A 20,783-nucleotide genomic window follows, 5' to 3' on the forward strand; every position below is an offset into this window, starting at 1 on the left:
CAAAATGATATCCGGAGAAGCCACGATGGATGGTCCCATGTAAACTACATATCATCCTCTATGTGTCCTGCCTTCAAGACAACACTGGGGGCCTAATCTTAATCACTTTGATTCATCTCACTATTTCTTTACAACATTAGAGTCCCCACTTGGGACAATGCTTCAATGGATAGAGCGACAATTCCATCAGTTCCAAAGGTGACTTTAAGCCGCCACATTGCCTTGCATGCGCAATTCTCCATTTTACACGCACATGTGACTTTATATATATATATATATGAGTTTTTTGTAATTTTAGTCCATGACTATTGTTTTTGTTGCAAAAATGGTCCTTCCGGCGCCGGAAAACAAAAACCGGCGGATTTTCCGGCAATTTTTCGCCGGAAAAAAATCATATTTTCCGTCAATTTATCGCCGGGAAAAAAAAACTTCCCCTTTCAAGTAGGATTAAAATTGACTTTTCTTAAAAATTCTCCGTTGTGTTGGCAGATGTTACTATTGGGTAAAATTATTCAAATATTATTTTTGCTTTTTAGTTTAAATTTAATCTTAATAATATTATTTTTTGTTGATCTTGAATTTGTATTAATAATTTTTAATTTGTATTTAATTTTACTAAGGTTAACTTGGCTACATATGCTTTTAAAAATGAATTAGTTTTAACTTTAATTAGTATACCAAAATAAAAAATAATTAAATTGACTACATATGTTTTTAGAAATGAATTTGTTTTAACTTAAATTAATTGTTTCGAAATATCAATTTTAATCATACTTGAAAGGAGAATTTTTTTCTGACGAGAAATTGACGAAAAATATGTCGATTTTTTTCGGGCAAAAAGTTGCCGGAAAATTCGCCGGTTTTTGTTTCCCGGCTCCAGAATGACCATTTTTGCAACAAAAACAATAGTCATGGACCAAAATTGCAAGGTTTGAAAGTCGGGGACCAATCTTATAAGTGCCTCTATAGTCGTGGGACTAAAAATGCAAAAAACTCATATATATATATATATATATATATATATATATATATATATATATATATATATATATATATATATATATATATATAGTTCATTTAATATATACATAATAGATTTTTTTAAAAACAATAAGAGGGGACCAAAAGTGTAAAATTATTATATTATAATAATATATATACATATATCTACTATACTAATAAGAGCCAAAGAGAGTTAGGCCTAAAATGAGTAGAAAAAATGGCGGTCAAATTATTTAATCAAATGGATGGTTCAAATGAATTATTTAATCAAATAGATGGTTAAGATAATTCAGATTAATATTATTAATAGAGATTACCTAATTTAACCTTACTTTTATGATAATCCGTTAAGTTTTCCGTTAAATATTCTCTTCTCCGTTAATATTCTGTTAACTTTTAACTTACCCATTAATTTCTATAAGAAAGGTCTTAGGTTCGAACCTCATCTCAATCAAATTTGACATAATTAAGTTTCTCACTCTATTTTACTCTTATTAAATTAAATAAATTAGTAGTTATAACAAAAAATGATACATATGTATTTCTTTAATTTATAAATATGTGTCTACAATACCTTTATTTGAAAAAATTATTCATTATCAAAAATTTAAATTAATAAGAGAAAATAATTTCATTAGTTATATTGTCTTTATTTTCTCTCATGCAAAGATTCTTTACATTCGAATTTATCAATTGATATTCATTACATTGTCCATTATCTTATTTTTACAATATCTTGTAATTAAATATCAAAGTTATAGTACAAAATAATGTTATATATTTATTTACTAAGTATTTTATTAATACTATGAAAAAAATTTAAAATAATTTGAAGCTAATTATATTAACTACTTGGGGATTGGTTGACAAAGAGAGTACTCAAATAATAACCCAACAAATGAAAATGGAATCACTCTATTTTACTTTTATTGAATTAAATAAATTAGTAGTTACACACAAAAAATGATACATATGTATTTCTTTAATACCATGAAAAAAATAAAAAAGAATAGTATGAAACCAATCATATTAACTACTTCGGGATTTGTTGACAATGAAAGTACTCAAATAACCCATTACCCACCAAATTNTATATATATATATATATATATATATATATATATATATATATATATATATATATATATATATAGTTCATTTAATATATACATAATAGATTTTTTTAAAAACAATAAGAGGGGACCAAAAGTGTAAAATTATTATATTATAATAATATATATACATATATCTACTATACTAATAAGAGCCAAAGAGAGTTAGGCCTAAAATGAGTAGAAAAAATGGCGGTCAAATTATTTAATCAAATGGATGGTTCAAATGAATTATTTAATCAAATAGATGGTTAAGATAATTCAGATTAATATTATTAATAGAGATTACCTAATTTAACCTTACTTTTATGATAATCCGTTAAGTTTTCCGTTAAATATTCTCTTCTCCGTTAATATTCTGTTAACTTTTAACTTACCCATTAATTTCTATAAGAAAGGTCTTAGGTTCGAACCTCATCTCAATCAAATTTGACATAATTAAGTTTCTCACTCTATTTTACTCTTATTAAATTAAATAAATTAGTAGTTATAACAAAAAATGATACATATGTATTTCTTTAATTTATAAATATGTGTCTACAATACCTTTATTTGAAAAAATTATTCATTATCAAAAATTTAAATTAATAAGAGAAAATAATTTCATTAGTTATATTGTCTTTATTTTCTCTCATGCAAAGATTCTTTACATTCGAATTTATCAATTGATATTCATTACATTGTCCATTATCTTATTTTTACAATATCTTGTAATTAAATATCAAAGTTATAGTACAAAATAATGTTATATATTTATTTACCAAGTATTTTATTAATACTATGAAAAAAAANTGATACATATGTATTTCTTTAATTTAGAATTATGTGTCTACAATACCTTTATTTGAAAAAATTATTCATTATCAAAAAATTAAATTAAATAAGAGAAATAATTTCATTAGTTATATTGTCTTTATTTTCTCTCATGCAAAGATTCTTTACATTCAAATTTATCAATTGATATTCATTACATTGTCCATTATCTTATTTTTACAATATCTTGTAATTAAATATCAAAGTTATAGTACAAAATAATGTTATATATTTATTTACTAAGTATTTTATTAATACTATGAAAAAAATTTAAAATAATTTGAAGCTAATTATATTAACTACTTGGGGATTGGTTGACAAAGAGAGTACTCAAATAATAACCCAACAAATGAAAATGGAATCACTCTATTTTACTTTTATTGAATTAAATAAATTAGTAGTTACACACAAAAAATGATACATATGTATTTCTTTAATACCATGAAAAAAATAAAAAAGAATAGTATGAAACCAATCATATTAACTACTTCGGGATTTGTTGACAATGAAAGTACTCAAATAACCCATTACCCACCAAATTGAAGTGAGAAACTACCTTTTAATATCTTTGGAATACATAATATTTTAAATTTTCAAATTTTTATTAATTTATTTAATCTTTTTTCTTAAACTAGGGATTTCTTTATCCACAATAACTCATTCAACAATAATGGTTGAACCAAATGAACCTCAAGCAGAACACCTAAAGGAAAGTCCATAGCTCATATATCATAATCTCATTGCATGACGTTGTCATCTATGCTACCAACAATAACCGAATTGCAAATAACACACTACCAACAAAAAGGAAGAGAACAAATAGTAAAGATGAAAACAATGACAATGTTACTCAAAAGAGAATTAAGAACACTTAGAAAAATTCAAATTAAAAGTAGTATTTATTTAGACTATCATTTTTAGACCAAATATTTAGACTATCGATTTTACAAGGTTGCAAACATTTATTTTAGTAATAATTATAATGAATTTTCTATATTATCTTTGATTCATATACTTTGAGTTAGATATTTAAATAAAAAAATTCGACATTCAATTACCCATGTATAAACTTCTCCTATATAATCTTGCATTGATATACTTTCAAATACTTATTTAAATATAAACATTGGGCATTAACTCATTCGCGCAATGCACGTATAAAACTAGTACCTACTAAAAATGGGGTGGGGGTGGGGGTGGGGGTGGGGGGCCAAGGCCCTGGCCCTGGCTCGAACTAACCAAAATTTAATTTTAAATGTATTTCATAATTAATAATATATTAATTTTCAAAAGTCTTATTTTTAGTTCGATAGTATATGAAAAATATAAATACAAAAATAATAAAATCATAAAATAAAACTCAAAATTGATAAAAATAAAATTTTGGGTATATCCAAACTAACTCGAAATAATTCCAAACATATCTGAATTAAATTTGGTTCGGATAAACATCACCCCAAATTTTTAGATTTCTGAAATAAAATTTAGGTATCACCCGAACTGAACTGACACCCACACATATGCACAAAAAATAGTATCACACCTCGCATGGGCAACTCAGTTGGTCACATGGTGACGTTTGGGAAGAAACATCATGGATCGAGTCTCACCAGCGGCAGTGTGGGAGCAACCTCTCAAAGTGAGGGGGCTCCTTGTGCACAGTGACCAAAAGTCTAGCCTATGTGTTTAGCTGAACTCTTTAATATCCAATCCAAATACCCATCGGCAATGTGGGGATTCAACCTTTTAGAAAGAAAGTAAAAGTAGTATCACAGACCAGAACTCTTTATATCTGTTAACTCTCTGTTACAGTAATTACTCATATCTTATTCAATCTAAATATCCAATCCAATAAGTTTTAACTTTTACAGGGCGTTTGGTTAGAAAGAAGGAATTAGGTGGGAAAGGAATTGTAATTCCATATGGGAAAAGAATAATGTGGGAATAAAGTGGAGTTTAAATTCCAGTGTTTGGTTTGAGGAAATAAAATTACTAGGAATTTCAATTCCAATGTTTGGTATACATGGGAATTGAAAGGGAATAAGTAGTATAAAGTCCAAAATGCTCATATTGTTGTTGTTGTTGTTGTTGTTGTTGTTGTTGTTGTTGTTGTTGTTGTTATTATTATTATTATTATTATTATTATTATTATTATTATTATATTAAATGACAAGTACACAAAAAATATAACATATTAAATTCAAATACCACTCATCTACCGTATCTCTTGAACTAGACATATTGTAATTAATTTTCATGCAAATACTTCATCAAATGTTAAACTTCATAAGGTCACATAAAAAAAAACATAAAAATAAAAGTACACAACTTAATTAAACATAATAAAATGTTAAGCTTTCTAAAAGCTTACATCCAAAAACAATTATAATAGAAAAAGATTAGAGATAGAATATCATAATCAATTCAATAATTCAAAAGAAAGAGAGAGAGAGAGTCTTTTATGAATAATGTACTAGACTCTCCTACTCTACCGGACACAACGAGATTGACTAAGTTACAACCACATATTATAAACTATACAATAGGACTATTATTATTACTAACAAAAGGGTTCATCCCTTACAATTCAACACGCACATCCCTAACCTTCAATTTGTGGCAAGAAATGCTTTTACCCATTGTAATCTTCGATGTGGTGGAAGACTAAAAAACACAAGCATTTGATTTGGGCAATCTGGAAGTTTGATCAAAGCCATCAAGTACTCTTCATTGGACAACCCATCAACTTGACTTAACTCGGTGTCTAATTGCTGCACTTTTTCTTGAAGAGTTAATTCTGTTCCAATGCTCTTACTTATTTTATCTCCAAATATGCTGTCAAAATTTATGCACATTCAAAGTTTAGGCAACTCAAATTTTGCTTTCAAAATTTTTGCATATGAAGATTTACACAACTCACGCCATTCGATCACTATTTTGAACAATTCTCGATATATATTTTGAACAAATCGGCGCGCAAACATAAAATTTTTCTTTTCAAAATTTAGACAAATACGTTATATGCACATATCAAATTTAAATATTTGAGAGTTTTGAGAAAACATACTTGATTAAGGTTGACCTAGAATGATCATTGCTTGCTCAAGAACGGCTTTCTTGTTGATAGTTGTCGAAGATAATACACGGTATTAGTTAAAAGAGAAGGTCATGCATCAATTTTATTTTAGGTTAAAAAGAGGGGGGTAATTTTGTCTCAAGAGTATCTTTTTTATTCTTAAAATCCATGGAATTAAAATCCTAAGGGGGGACATGGCATTCTAATTCCATGAAAATGAGGGAATTACAATTTCACGAAATTACAATTCCCTCCAACTAAACGAATGAATTTAGTTGCCTTCGGAATTAGGTGAGAATTAAGTGGAATAAAATTTAAACTCCGTCCAACCAAACGCACTATTAATACGGAGTATATTAGCTCACTCAAGTAATTACTCATATCTTATTCAATCCAAATTTCCAATCCAATAAGTTTTACTACGTAACTTTTAATATATTAGCTCACTCAAGTTCAAACTCCAGCCTACAGCTCTCTTTATTTTATTTTTTTTTTGTGAATACTACTAAACACTATTACATTGTAGGATCTATTCATAACTATTTTCTACTAAAACACAAAGAGCTATTCATAACTATTTTCTACTAAAACACAAAGAGCTAATACCATACTCAGTCCTTCACTGAGGCTTAAACCCATAACCTCCTATATGGAAGAACCACTTCGCGCCACTATCCTACAGCTCATTTAGTCATCACCAGAAATCAAATTATTCGGTCCTTAACAAAATGAGTCACTTTCAGTCACTCGGCATACCTAAAGCTAAGGTCATCCACGCCCAAGTCTCCAGTCATAGATAGTAATTAGTTGTCATATTCACGTCTAGTTATATATACTCGTTTCAACGAATCTCTATTTTTCGTTTATAAGCTTCAACCCATAGTCCAATTATATCGCATAGTTTATGCTACAAAAAACACAAGCATTAAGACTGGAGACAAAAATACATACTACTTGCTGATATTGTTTCAGCAGAAAAAGACCAAACAAGACATCATTAAATTCACTGTATTTTTTTTCATACAAATATATAAAATGAAAGAAAAAAATTCCGACGTAAAATACTAGTACACCAAATAATGGCCAACGAAATGGAAAAGGGAAAAATACAACATGCTCGAGAAACATTGTTCTAAGCTGAAGGTAGGCAGGCAGGCAGGCAGGGCATACTTTAAAGGAGGAGCTTTCAACACTCGTCGTCCAAAAATGTTACGACGGCAGCAAATACGAAAATGCAGCATTTCACCAACTAAAGAATGTGACTACTCACAGCACACTGGAGCTATATACAGTCAGAAAAGAAAGCACCCAGACTGATGTAGAACAGCATGCAGCAAATATGAAAATGGAGCGCTACAATTCGTCTGGTTTCTCTAATAAGCCAGCCCCCACTGTGAAGGCCTTAAATCTCACCTCTCATCTGAAATTGTTTTCTGTTTCCATATGGTACTATGTATCTTAGGTTCTATGCCACCATTGTCTTTTCTTCAGCCTAGTATTCTTCCTGACAAGTGTTAGCTCAGTTTGAATGGTATAATTAGATGACAAGTTCCTTGAATCCTCCTTCCAGTTTCTGTAATCTCCCATTTGATGAAACAGAAGCTGCTGCATCTTGATCAGTACTTAGGCTGGCGGCTACCCCATTTTCAGAACTCTGTCTTATCAGGTGGTGGGATAAACCCATGGTTGCTGAGCTGCGAGAACCTCCAAAGTATGTGGAGTATGGGAAGTAGTCAGCACAACACTCCTTCCATCCTGCAACAGTATATATCTATCAGCTCTCATCTCCATGTAGTAGATATACCGTTAGGACTAAAATTAAGACCCCAACTAATCCCTCCCAATTCGATAACTAATCTTCTGCCATTGGGCTAAAACAAAAATACTAATAATTAAACACTAATATGGGGCAAAAGACTTACTCAATGCAGCTTCATGATCTTCCAAAGCTGTATCTAGGCATTTGTGAACAGTAATGCACTCCTTCAGCTTCCATTTCCTCAATGATCCTTGTGCTCCATTTCTAATTCAGCAAGTACACAAAAGGCTCAAGGTTTTATAATTGTAGGAAATGAAGTATATTTTTTCATGAACAAAATTAATGGCCATAAGCTCATACATTGATGCTGAATCATTTGCAAAGTCTTCAATTAATTTGACAGCATCAGCTTTCTTGTTTGGCTCTAGGACATGTAGCAACTCCGCTGCAGCAGCCCTATGCATCAATGAATCTGTAAAGACACAACAAAATCGCTATCATATCACTAAAAAGGGTAAGGGCATGCACCATATATGTAAAAGATTCATATATATATATATATATATATATATATAAAAGACGAACAATTACCTCTATTTTTTTCAAGGAATATGTTGTTTGCATCAATTAGAGACTTCTCGTGCAACAGACTACAAAATCAAAGGGAAGAAATAAATAGCTGAGCATGAAATCACAATAATATACTAAGGAGTATCCTATGTAGCCTTTGAGCTTTCTTTCCGACATTCTCATTTCTCTTTCATTTATTTATTTATTTTTCATGCATTGGGGCTCTTGAGATTTTTCACTTTTAGTAGTAAAATTGCTACTGCTTGGAGGCGTTGATGTACGGCACATTGACCAAACCACATAAATGTTGTGAGGTCTCTAGAGCTCTTGTTCTCAATATTTTTAACTGTTTCTTTTACGGGTTGCAATTATCATATGATCCTAACATCCAGTATCTAATAGTATAAATTTTCAGAACAGAAAAGAAATCAATTAAGATTATAAATAAATAATAAATAAATAAATTTTCAAAAACAAAAACAAAAACAAAAAAAAAAACAAAAACAAAACAAAACAAAAAAAGAAAAACACCTGAAGGTAGGTCGCTCTGCTTCCAAAACATCCCATACAAGTTTCTCAGTATCTGTAACTGGAGCAGCCAAGGATCCCACCTTATGGAAGAATTTTATCTACAAAAAGCAACACTTGCTCACAATTACAGTATACAAAAAATTAGAATGTAGACACTACACCATTGTTATAAAATACATCTAAGAGATGTACTCTGTATTCTATTTGTTGAAATAGAAACTACATACCATGCAGCGATGTGAATCAGGACTATCTGCATCCAACCTCACTAGATGTTTAACAGCCTGCAGGAATAAATAAGGAAATTTAACTTGTGATCTCACTTCAATATACAAATGCTAACATATCTTTAATTTATTTATTTCTAAAAAAATGAAAAAAAAAAAGGGTTGTTTGCCACCTAACCAGGCATTCTAATAAAATGATTACAAACAGTCAACAAGTATCCATGACAAACCAGTTTGGACTTCCAAAATAACAAAATTTTAGGAGAACTACCTGCAAAGCAAGCAGAATTTTCTGCTTCCTCATGTTTACTTCAAAAGAAAGCAAATGTGTCTCCAAGCAATCAGGAGAGTGTTTTTGAAGAAGCTTCAAGTACTTCGTAGCTTCCACCAGAGGATCTTCAACCTAAATAGCAAAGTCTATAAGATGACAAGATCTCATCCAGCAAAGAATAAAGATGAAAAACTGAAATAAGTAATTAACTCAAAGCAAATAGGTTAAAATGACAGATTAGGATACCTGCAACAATTTTTCTCCATGTGGATCAGGATCAACTGCCTTCACAGGACGTTTTCCTAACCTAGATACACCTGTCGCACTTGATTCCTCATTTTTCACCTCTGCCTCCTAAAAGCATCGAAAGTGATTAAATTGAACCTGCAGACAACTAAATTCAATTCTGTCAAAATCAACAGGGAGCTCATGTAAATACTTTCTTAGCTCGGGCTTCAGCTTTCCTCTGTTTTTGTCTTAGTTTCTTTTTCTGAGATGGAGGCAGCTTTGACATTTCATCATCTTCTTCAGCTGCTGATTTCAAAGGAGAATCATACAGCCTCAAGTAGCATCTATATGAACATAATAAAAATGCATACACCATGAGAATAGAACTGCACAACATAGCTATTTCAAGTTCAAAAGCATAATACTTGGAAAATTTGCAAACAAAAAGCATTGTGTTGGTGGGCACTTATCAACAAGATCATTTTAGTCACCCGAATGTGGGTATGATAGTGGGGTTTCCTAAAATGAATTACTTAAGACTGAGAATAGAAATTAATAAGATAAAAGTTCATTGACATCAAAACAGGGCCAATTAAAACCTAGAGGATTCACCTCGAATGTTCAAACTACAAAAGCATGATGAGAAGCATCTACCTTATCGCACCAGCAGCTGCTTTATGAAAATACGGGTATGAATGGAGTCGATCTTGAAACTTCAGCATTTCCACATAAGTTCTAAGAGTCATTTTCCTTAAGCAATAGGAATGAAAATCAAATTGGTCCTCAGTGATATCTGAGTAATGCTTTTCCACTGCTAGGAATTTCTTCAAAGCTCGCCCCAGGTCCCCTTGGCGCAGATAACTTTCCCCAGATGCTAGCTCATACCTTGGAAAAGTTCAACATATAGTAGCTGTAACAAAAGGCTTCCAAAACCTAAAGAAACTCGTTATTGTATTCAGGTAAAAGAAAACACACCACATGCACTGCATATCATAAAGATTATTGTGCTGATCCCCATCTTTTGTGAACAAGACTGCCGTCTTTTCAGCCAATGTCACCTTCAACCCAGTGCCAAGAGAGAAAGCATAGTGAATTATAGAAACCAAACCAATGCCAGATTACATATGAGAGAGTTCTGCAGCTATGAAAAAGAAGTCTCTAAAGACTAAAACCTGATCAGCCTGCAACATACGCTTCACGCATTCACTATTAATATAGCGATCTGCAAGATCCAGACACCTAGCTTCATCAGCCAATGCAGCTGCTGCTGCCAAGTCACCAGCATGCTTTAATATTCGGCTCTGAAATAAACACAAAACCACATACATGTGACAATAGATACTAGAAAGAAGAGCAAATAATTGCAACCCTACAGATATTGAAGCCACTTTAGAAAGAAAATTATGAATTACAAAGCAGAAAGTAGTGACTTCCATATAATAATATTGCAGTAGAGTTCACCTTCAGCGTGTCAGTAATATCCAAATATTTAACAGATTAGCATGATCATGTTGGTTTCAAATATGGTAAATACTTTGTCACAAACAACTAAAATTCAGAACTCAAAATCAATGGAGTGAATTACCAAGAACAATGACTAATCGGATAGAGTTTAAATGTGAGTGTAATTGTTGGTGAGTTTACTTAAGTTTTCCTTTCCAGTGAATAGAATGGCAAAGTGTTGGGTTGGAAAATCCCAAGCACATTCATTATGACCAACGACAAAACTAGTAACACAATTAATATCTCTAAAGGAGATATGACTTCATATGTATTTTTTTGTCTTAATTGTAAATGAATATAGTAATAACTCTTCAAAAGATTAAAGCAAAGAGAAAGTTGGAGACATTCACATGCAACATGAAAATCACTTAACTGCATTGTGTATTGCAAAGTTCCAAAAAAAAACAAAAAAACAAAAAAAAACAAACAAACTCCAGCATTCGTAAATAGAAACCAAAAGAAGCAGTGGTTTGTGAGGAGAAAATAATAGGATAGAACATAAATCATACCAAGTGCATATGGTAAACATACCTTGACTAAATATAAATCGATTACAGTTGGAGTGTGTTCTATGGCCTCATCAATTTTTAACAAAGCGAGATCATATTGACCACGTCTATCATAATGCTGCAGTATAAAATTTTCTTTAACAAATTCAGTGGGGGGAAAAGGAGACAATATAGAAAAATCCAAATGCAACAGATAAAACATTAATACAGCTAAGATGGTGGCAAACCTGAGCCAGATAAAATAAAGTCCACATAAGTGTTGAAGGGGGTTCTTTATCCACACTGCAAACAGTTCATAATGCAAGAATCTAGCTGTGAGTTTAAAAGAAAAACATTCTGCACACACTATGACACTATAAAATTGAAACCTACCAGATACATGCCTAAACATATGTGAGACACTTTATTTGGAATTTTTCTATAATATACTACAAGCGAAATGTTACCACATGGCATTGTAATAACAAATTAGAAAAACATATAAAACAAAAGTAATAGACATGTGCATGCTTAATTGCTTATAGCATACTGAACCTCACATTTTATGCAAATCTTCACAGTTTTCATCACAGATACACTGATCATAGAAAGGTGCATTACCTCCCAGGATATCCACCAATGGTCCTAATTGACTGCTCCAACTTCAGAACCAACTGCTCCAGAATATCTGCCTGTAAAGAAACTTATTAAGTAAAACTGATAAAAACAACAAATGGGAGAAAGACCAACAGGGAGGTCATAACTCTTAAATCATTTCTGCAAATTCTAGGAACACTTGCACTGACCTTTTCAGGGAGATCATAAAGAGAAGATAGATCAGAAAACAATGAAGGAACTCCCTAGAAATGCAACAAAGGAAATTCAAGTTAGTCCCACTCTGCCAGGTTGCATTTTAGCATTAACCAATTTCATATACTGAAAACCAAAGCATACTTTAGTCAGGAGAGGTCTAATATAGTTCTCTGCTGCTTCCCGAAATTTTTCACCACCCAGAAAATCAAGAGGAATTCTCTGTAAAATGGGGAATATCACAAAAAATAAAACATGTACAGGTTAGAATAGTTAAAAAGAAAACAAGAAGCTTACAGAATAATATGAATTCTAGTAAGTGTTACAAAACTGATATGTTATCAAAGTTGTCAAAAGATAAGCAGATGCTTGACCATGTTAAAGTTATTACTAACTTCACATGCCATCCAAAGATTTACGAGTCACGACCCACGAAATAGAAATAGAAGGTATTTATCAGCCATTTAAAAGCATGCAGAAACCCACAAAAGCAGACATGTCTTTATACTTCCTATAGCACAGTACAATATAACATGGAAGCAGATTATAGAGACAGAAGAGGAAATATTAGAAGGCAACAGCAAGATGGCATGAAAAGGAATGCTTCACCTTTACTGCAGATGATATAGGATATTGCTGAGCAAGAGATTCATATGTAGCTGCTAAACGATCAATTTCGTCAGAAGAATACTTGCCATCTTCTGAGTAAAGTCCAAGGCATCTTTGTAACCCCTCATAGTATCTAAAAGCAAAAACAATATAAGCATAAACTTCACAACTTTCAACGTATGCAAATGACAATGTGTGTTTTAATCTACTACACTCCTCTCCTCTTACACCCCCCACCCCCACCCCCAAAATAAATAACCCCAAAGGTAAACAGAAATGATGAAACACAGAATGAATTTATTTTGATAATCTGGGGGCTAAAACTGTATTAAGAATAGTCTGTAACTATTAGATCTGGACACAAACAATCCTCGAACTATTAGAAATTGGATGAAAATGGTATTTTCATTAACAAAACCCTAAATGAATGGATAATTTTTATCCAACATTCAACAGTTGGGGACCACTCTTCTTCATTTTTAAAGCAGAATTACAACTATATTGGTCAAAATGTGGAATTGATGCAAAAGAGGTTACATCATAAACTGATTTTAACCTGATAATTAACATTGTATCACTTCAAAAACAAGAACTATTGCAGGCAAGGAATAAAAAGAAAGGTGGATAATTGTATATACCTGTAATTGTCGGGGTTCATAGAGAGCAACACCTTATACAATCTTTCACCATCTTCAAAGTGGCGAAGCTTCAGAAGAAGGCAAACCTCTTGTTCCTTATATCCTAGTTTATCAACCTAAGGTGGTATTTGTTGCATCAGAACCATTTCAACGTGTAAATGTACTATCAATATTCAAATTTTATATTGTCATCTATATATCCAAATAAATTTCAAACCGAAACATACAATTTTATATTCTTTCTTGCGTAATTCTTCAAGAGCCCTCTCAAGAGATCCACATTCCTCTAACAAAGAGATCTGGGAAAAAATTCAAAAAATTGTTGCATGAAATATTAGGAAAAGTATAACTTGAAACATATAATCAAAAGTTGAACAGTGCATTGAGAGAGGTACTAACGAGCAACAACTGAATCAGCTGTTACATGTTTTACAAGCAGGCTTAATCACACCGTCAGAATGAAAAGTAAAGATTCATAGGACATTCAAAATGGGAACAATAAAGAGTTAATTCAACTACACAACGGAGTTATTCTCTACATCCAATACAAGTTTTGAGCTATATATTAACATACACCCTAAGTTGTCATGTAGGAGGAAAATCTACCAAGCCAAAACAAAAATGTCTCCTTCAGCTGTGAAAAATAGATATTCATAATGTACAATATTACCTTATATAAAAGCATTTCCCCATGCTCACAACGTTCATTTTCTGGAGGGTAATCATCCTCTAGAGTCCCTTCATATGCCTCAAGGATATCAACAGCTTTTGATCCACTGGAATATAGCAAAAGAAAAACTTCATGAGACAACAATGGGTCAGTTTCAACCAATATAGCATAATTCCTTTTAGTGAACAGAGGATATTCCGTCTAATCATCTTACTGAAACAGAAAATCAACTAAGCACTTGATCATAAAATATTTATGCTTCCCACATAATAATATACTATACCTCAATCAATATTATATCATACATCTATACAACAAGATAAAATAGCTAATTTAATGGAAACCAACAATCCAAACTAATTTCAGAATTGCATAACATTTGTAATTGAAATTGCAAACTAAATACAATGAAGTGAAAGGAAAGCATACTTTGAGTTCAAATGATGGGCAACAGCAAAGCCAATCCAATTCATACGGTGATTTGGCTTCAATGTCAGCAGTTGTAGTCTTGTTTCCACAAAGCCTGTCAAGTCACGCATTTGTGCCTGTAAACATTAATAGGATAAAATAAAAAAGAAAATAATAATAATTAATTAGATTCACACCATGAAAATAGAGGATAATGCTTATAAATGATAAAATGAAAGACCATAACTGACAGGCACATTAATGAAATGTATAGGATGGAGAAACCTGAAGCATAGAAATGCAAATATTATTTCTTAAAATAATCCGAGTGAACAGATAGACATGAAAACAAGAGAACAAGATAGATTATAAAGAGATGTCTCGTTGTCTACAAGGATATTGATCATGAATCATTACTTATAAATTTAATAAACTGCAACAAGCAACTTCTGGCAAAAACATTATGAAAAAAAAAAAAAAAAAAAAAACAAGTAAATGAAAAAACCAGAATCAACAGCACAACTTGAATAGTAGAACAGATCCTGAGAAATGTAAGAGGCAAATTACAATAACTATAGATACAATTGCAAGCTATCACGCAACACTATTCACAGAGACACAGTGAAACAGCTTACCATCCTTTCATTATCTCACATAAAAATTTCCATTTTTCTTCTGAATCATTTTCAGTTAATTTAGTCATTGTGCATCAAGCAATCAAAACGTCGACAGTGTTACTGGATGAACTAATAAAGTTGTCATACTGTACTCCATTGGTAGAGATTTTATGATTTTAGGCACACAAGTGATAATACATTTTGTGACTTTCACCACATACTCAGCCACTTTGAGAAACATTTTGAAATTTTAGGCAAACTCGAGGAAAGCAATCAGAACTTTAAAAGGTGAAAATCTTCACCTGTAAAAGAGATAAGTCACGCAATATCTCAATGTTGTCAGGATCAATTCTAAGTGCATTTCTATAGCACTTTATAGCTTCCCTGTATTCTCTATCTGACCTGTATAGGAGACCATAAACATGCCAGCAAACATGGCTCTTAAGGTCATTCTGCAAAGGGAGAAGAGCAGTTAATTGTGATGATTCATTATATAGAAAATAGGGAGGTAGTAGTCCACAATTAAACAAAAATGGAAAATAAATATAAATGGACAGTGAAGAAGCATAATACCTTCAATCCCAGCCGAACAAGGTCATATGCTTCTGACTTGCGACCCATGCAATTTAATGTCAATCCTTTCATTGCCAAAGTTTCTGGTGGCCATGAAGGCACAAGTTGGAAACAGAAAATTGTAAAACTTTTGCAGGAAGTGACAAAGAAGGCATATTCTTATGTTAAGAAACTAATACTCCAACACTCTGTCATGAGCATTGTCAAAGATGGCACTAAATTGCTAAATGTTAAAAACTAAAAACTAGAAAAGGTTAAAATTCGCAGAACTCATTGAGTCATGAACTCATGGTTGATAATGAAATCCCACATACCTCCATGATCAGGAAATTTCTTAAGTATAGCTTCAGCAGCTTTTAAACCTTTCTTATATTGTTTTGTCTCATATGATTTCTGCATACCAAATGGAATACATTCAGCAATAGTTTCAGACAATCAAAGGAAAGATAGCAAGTGCAATACAGCCAGAAATTCAGTAAGCAAAACATCCTTCTAATTTGCTAAAAAAATCATTTGTTTACTGTATAAAACCCATTAATCTAAAATTCATAAGACAGCAAAGTATAGAAATCCTCCATTCAATAGAGTGTTGAAAAATATAGTATCACAAGCAAGCTCTGCTCATGACCAGTTCCTATATTACACATAAATTGAATGTCCATTGCATTAATCATGCCTGTGCACAATAGAAACACTAGCTAGGTAAAATCAATCATGAAGCCAATATCAATTCGTGAGTAATGCATCCTCTAGAAGAATCACATTGACCAAATAACGTAATGGACTAATGGTAGAAGCTTTTCTTTTACTACTTAAAACTGCCACTCCAGATAGAGTAATTCCATTAACACCAAGCTGAAGTACCACGATAAAGGCATTAACTTGTGTTACTAAAAATGCTAGACTTTTGAGTGGCAGCTGATCTTCCTATCGAAGACAGATTTTTACACCAAAACAGTCGAAAATCCAAATCTTTGAAGCTCAAGTAACAACAAGATTGCATAAGCAGCGTGTAAATCGGGAATTAAAGCGATAGTGAAAGGTAGACTGATCAAACCAATCATTAGTGAAATCTAGGGTTTAACTGGCCAGATTAAACTAAAAAAATAAATCTTGAGCTTCGGATAAGTAAAAAACAAAACAAAAGAAAACACAACAAAGAAAAAAAAAAAGCATATATTTCCGTGGAAAACAGAGAATCGTAAAACTTACAACGATGACTTTGAAGAGGTTGGCCTCCTTAGGAGGAAGCGAAGCGCCCATTGTTGCAGAGCAGGGAGTGGTGGAGGAGAAAGGGAAGTATAAGAGATTAGAAGAGCAGAGAGGGGTTGGAAGGGCTTTAATGGGCTGCGACTGCGAGAGAGGAGAGGAAGTGAGGTGTTTGGCGTTAATCTGCTGCAACCCTACAAAAAAACACCCGTGTTTTAGCCCAAGTGAAGCGATGCTGGGGGTGGGGGGTCTTTCCGTAATTTCACTTTTTTACAATTCCTTCTTTTCTTTTTTATCAATTTGAAGGAAACACATAATAGAAGCAATACATAATCGCAACAACTCTAAGTAGTAAAACCCCTATATATATTGTTAACAAAAATGAGAAAAGCTTCATAAAGATAAAGATATCCATAATATACATGTAGGCCCTGTTTGGTAAATGGCGGTTGGCTGATTGGGTTGGCTGTTTGGATTAAAAGGTATGATTTGTTGATAATATTAGCTGATTGTAGAAAGTTGTTTAAAAAATTGACTGTTAGCTGATAGCCTATTTGGTATAATTTCTTTTCTCAAAAAGCCAATTGAAAAGGCTGCTTTGAGTAGCCTTTTGAATTTTAGCATTTTGGAGTTACAAAAAGCTTATTAACCAAACAACTAATAGTGGTCAAATAAGTCAAAATTGGCTGATAGGTTGATTATTTACCAAACAGGGCCATAATGTTATGGTTGCACGAAAAGCCACATGTTAGCTCATTTGAATGTGTTACCCTGAAGTTATATTAGCATAGTTTAATGAATTAATAACTATCATAGATGTTAAACTGTGAGATAATAAAGTATTCATATATTTCCCACTTCTAAAACTGTACAGACATTTTGAATAAAGTATTCATATATTTTACACTTATAAAACTATACAGACATTCATTATTTATACATAAATAATCTATCAATCTAAATGACACATTGATAAATGGGCCTGGGGTTTCAACATAAACAAACCTTATTGTTGGGTTTGTAACTCGTGTATTAAAAGTGACAATCAAATTAGTCGGACAATTAATTTGATAATAATAAGGTTTCAAGTTTGACTATATTGTGAAAATTGTCTATTGGCGAGATCTTTTGATGGCTAAGGACAATCAAGACGAGATTCACTCAAACACAAATAGTAGAAAGAAAAAAGATGGCAAAAATTAAAAACCAAGAAATCAAATCATCCACAATCCCTCATTAAGGTTTATATTGTTATAGATAATTTAATAAAATGCAAATGGCATTTGAGTAATCCTATATGCTTTTTAATTTAATTTTATTTTTAATCAAGGTGAAGCATTAGATTCGGATTTGGATTCTATTTAAACATACCAAAAAAAAAAAAAAGTAACAAACAAGATAAAGGTAAAGGAAGTATTCATTAACATCTTTTGCAAGGTTAAAAGAGACATTTCACTACAAATTCATCCCAGTTTTCACCTTGCATATTTTACCGGTAAAGAAATGTATAGAACACCAAACATGCATTAGTGTTGGGATTTGGGAAACAAAAAGCAGCAGTTACATCAGAAGTTCTCATAAGACAGGGGAGCTAACTAACAGTTCGCAATGTAGAAGATACAGCATTATAAGCTTGATCAATTTCCTGCTCTGTCATCTCGATTGTTTCATCACTGTCGGAACCTGTGTTTCGTTCTTTCGTTTTGAGAAACGGATCGTTGTTCTTGAATTCTCGCTCGTAAATTTGTTTACAGGATACAGCTTGTTTGCAAAGATCTTCCTTCTGTACCATAGCTAACCCGCCTTTAGTGCCTTGAAACTTAGCCAACTCCTCAACTGCACGAGGGATGCATGCCCACTCCTCGGTTATTCTTTTTACATCCTAAAGAACGTAAGAGAAGGGGGAGAATTAAGTATACCACAAAGATTCCCACGTCTCCTGGGTCCAGAAAAGAAAGTGATCAACCTACCTAGCATCTTTCTAGAGCTTGAACCCAGGACCTTACAATCAGTAATCATGATTGACTAAATTAATTCTTCAAAGAATAAATGAATTAAGGAAACGAAATAATACCTGCCCTTGCTTCAGAGAATCTATTGTATCCTGTAAACAGGTTAAGATCCCTTCAGCAGCTATTTTCTTAATCTCTGTTGGCTCTGGCTGAAGAAAGAAAAAGAAAGGTTCATAAAACTTGTCAATAAGTGTCTTTTACAAACCATTCTGCAATCATGCTTGATACATATCATCAATTTTTAAATAGACTCAAGAAATCTTTTGGAGATGTTGCTCATATCACTCCACACCCCAGCCAAAAGAAAAAGAAAAGAAAAGAAAAAAAGGGTTGGGTGGGGGTGGGGTGGGGGTGGGGGGGGTTCATGGTTTTAGAATCAAACTGTAAACTGAAGTTAGATTTAAAAAAAAACTGAATACCTAAGAATCAAACTCAATAACATCGATTAAATATTGGAATGATATAGTTCTATGTCATGAACAAAGAGGCATATGGCAGCAAAAACAAAAGAAATCAAATGGTTACAAATATCAAGACAAAACAAGTTTACCTTTTCGTCTTGACTTTCTAGCCATGAAATAGTACTCTGAAGATCATCAATGGCCCATTTTTTTACTTTAGAAGGAGAGAAACATTCTTTGACACCATTGGAATCTGTATCCTGTTTCACATATGAAGATTAAGATAAAATGGACTATAAATATATGCATGCAGATATACTGCTTATATGCAGCTGCACATAAGGGCATAAGGCAAGTAGAGAAGGCTACGAATATACAGACTAAACACATGTATGAAACTAGAAGTCTAAAGTCTTGGGGCTGCCTAAGTTTCTAAATTTTTTCCACCGAGCAAATATACTGCAAAAACCATACAGCTTCTACCATAAAATTTGACTTGGTAGTGAAAGAAATTACAAACTTAACAATTGCAGTTACGTACTAAAAGATGAAAGACATCAAGCAGACCTTAGATGATGCAGGTGTAGTCATGTCTGAGCGAGAGCTTTCTACTCTTTTTTGAGATTTTCTTGAAGTGGATGGCCTTTGATCTGTGAGGATCAAGTTGAGTTAGATTAGAACATAGAAATATCAACACACCAAGTTCAATAAAGAAGAATGGTGCTAAGAGCTACATGCTTATTAGTGTTTTATTTGTCAATTATAAGTCTGTTATATATTTTTCTAAAAGAGCTTAATACTCAGTTTCTGTATCTTTTTTCTTTCTTTTTTTGTTCCCCTTCCAGAAGGTGGTGGGGAAAGACAGTCCAACCTTTGCAAACACTTTGCTTCCTCCATGGTTTCCCAGCATGCATAAGGTAAGGTTCGATGCCAATGAGCTGCCGTTGGTTATAACATTCTGCTATCCAATCCTGTCCAAAACAATCATACTTTTCATATCTCACTTTTGAAATTGGAGAACAAGTAATGAGTTCATGGAGAGGTGTGCTAGAAGAGCATGCTATTTTGTGGCACCATTTGACATATAAATTAATTAAAAATAAATAAATAAAGGTACAATTAAACCCCAAAGTCATATTTCACTGTTCAATTTAGTAACCTAAACGTTGAAAATAATACTATAACAACCTCAAGCTCATTATATTATATCCCATAGCAGCAAGCCAGCAATCCCCCCCCCCCCCCCCCCCCCCCCC

The 20,783-nt window shown here is 32.3% G+C and overlaps 2 protein-coding genes across 2 annotated transcripts in view; both read right to left on the reverse strand.

Moving 5' to 3' along the window:
• Positions 1–6,935: 6,935 nt before the first annotated feature.
• LOC116010168 (N-terminal acetyltransferase A complex auxiliary subunit NAA15) lies at positions 6,936–17,313 on the reverse strand. Its single transcript, XM_031249445.1, has 26 exons — positions 17,118–17,313; positions 16,220–16,298; positions 15,906–15,988; positions 15,635–15,784; positions 14,737–14,852; positions 14,308–14,413; positions 13,865–13,936; positions 13,638–13,753; positions 13,000–13,132; positions 12,535–12,612; positions 12,387–12,440; positions 12,202–12,272; positions 11,829–11,883; positions 11,624–11,719; positions 10,762–10,890; positions 10,565–10,647; positions 10,244–10,474; positions 9,801–9,933; positions 9,608–9,715; positions 9,362–9,493; positions 9,091–9,147; positions 8,864–8,961; positions 8,354–8,412; positions 8,123–8,234; positions 7,926–8,026; positions 6,936–7,758 (listed from the first exon to the last, which is right to left on the reverse strand). The coding sequence occupies exons 1-26, from the start codon at positions 17,166–17,168 to the stop codon at positions 7,541–7,543; spliced, it is 2,721 nt and encodes a 906-aa protein (XP_031105305.1). The 5' UTR covers positions 17,169–17,313; the 3' UTR covers positions 6,936–7,540.
• A 1,200-nt stretch (positions 17,314–18,513) lies between these two features.
• Positions 18,514–20,783, reverse strand: part of LOC116004034 (DNA-repair protein XRCC1) — a 4,795-nt gene continuing 2,525 nt past the window's right edge. The window contains exons 3-7 of the mRNA XM_031243976.1: positions 20,399–20,498; positions 20,095–20,177; positions 19,677–19,787; positions 19,189–19,275; positions 18,514–18,996 (exon numbers count right to left, since the gene is read on the reverse strand). Of these exons, the coding sequence (XP_031099836.1) occupies positions 18,706–18,996; positions 19,189–19,275; positions 19,677–19,787; positions 20,095–20,177; positions 20,399–20,498 (672 nt within the window). The 3' untranslated portion in view covers positions 18,514–18,705. The remainder of the gene's footprint in view (positions 18,997–19,188; positions 19,276–19,676; positions 19,788–20,094; positions 20,178–20,398; positions 20,499–20,783) is intronic.

Source organism: Ipomoea triloba, chromosome 2 (genome assembly GCF_003576645.1).
Source record: "Ipomoea triloba cultivar NCNSP0323 chromosome 2, ASM357664v1".
Taxonomy (NCBI): Eukaryota; Viridiplantae; Streptophyta; class Magnoliopsida; order Solanales; family Convolvulaceae; genus Ipomoea; species Ipomoea triloba.

Excerpts from the sequence above, each read along its gene's own strand:
- LOC116010168 (XM_031249445.1), bottom strand. The coding sequence starts at position 17,168 with ATGGGCGCTTCGCTTCCTCCTAAGGAGGCCAACCTCTTCAAAGTCATC. Across the intron at positions 13,754-13,864 it reads GCAAGAAAGAATATAAAATT|GTTGATAAACTAGGATATAA; the intron begins GTATGTTTCGGT and ends ATACCACCTTAG. Across the intron at positions 12,273-12,386 it reads TTTATGATCTCCCTGAAAAG|GCAGATATTCTGGAGCAGTT; the intron begins GTCAGTGCAAGT and ends GTTTCTTTACAG.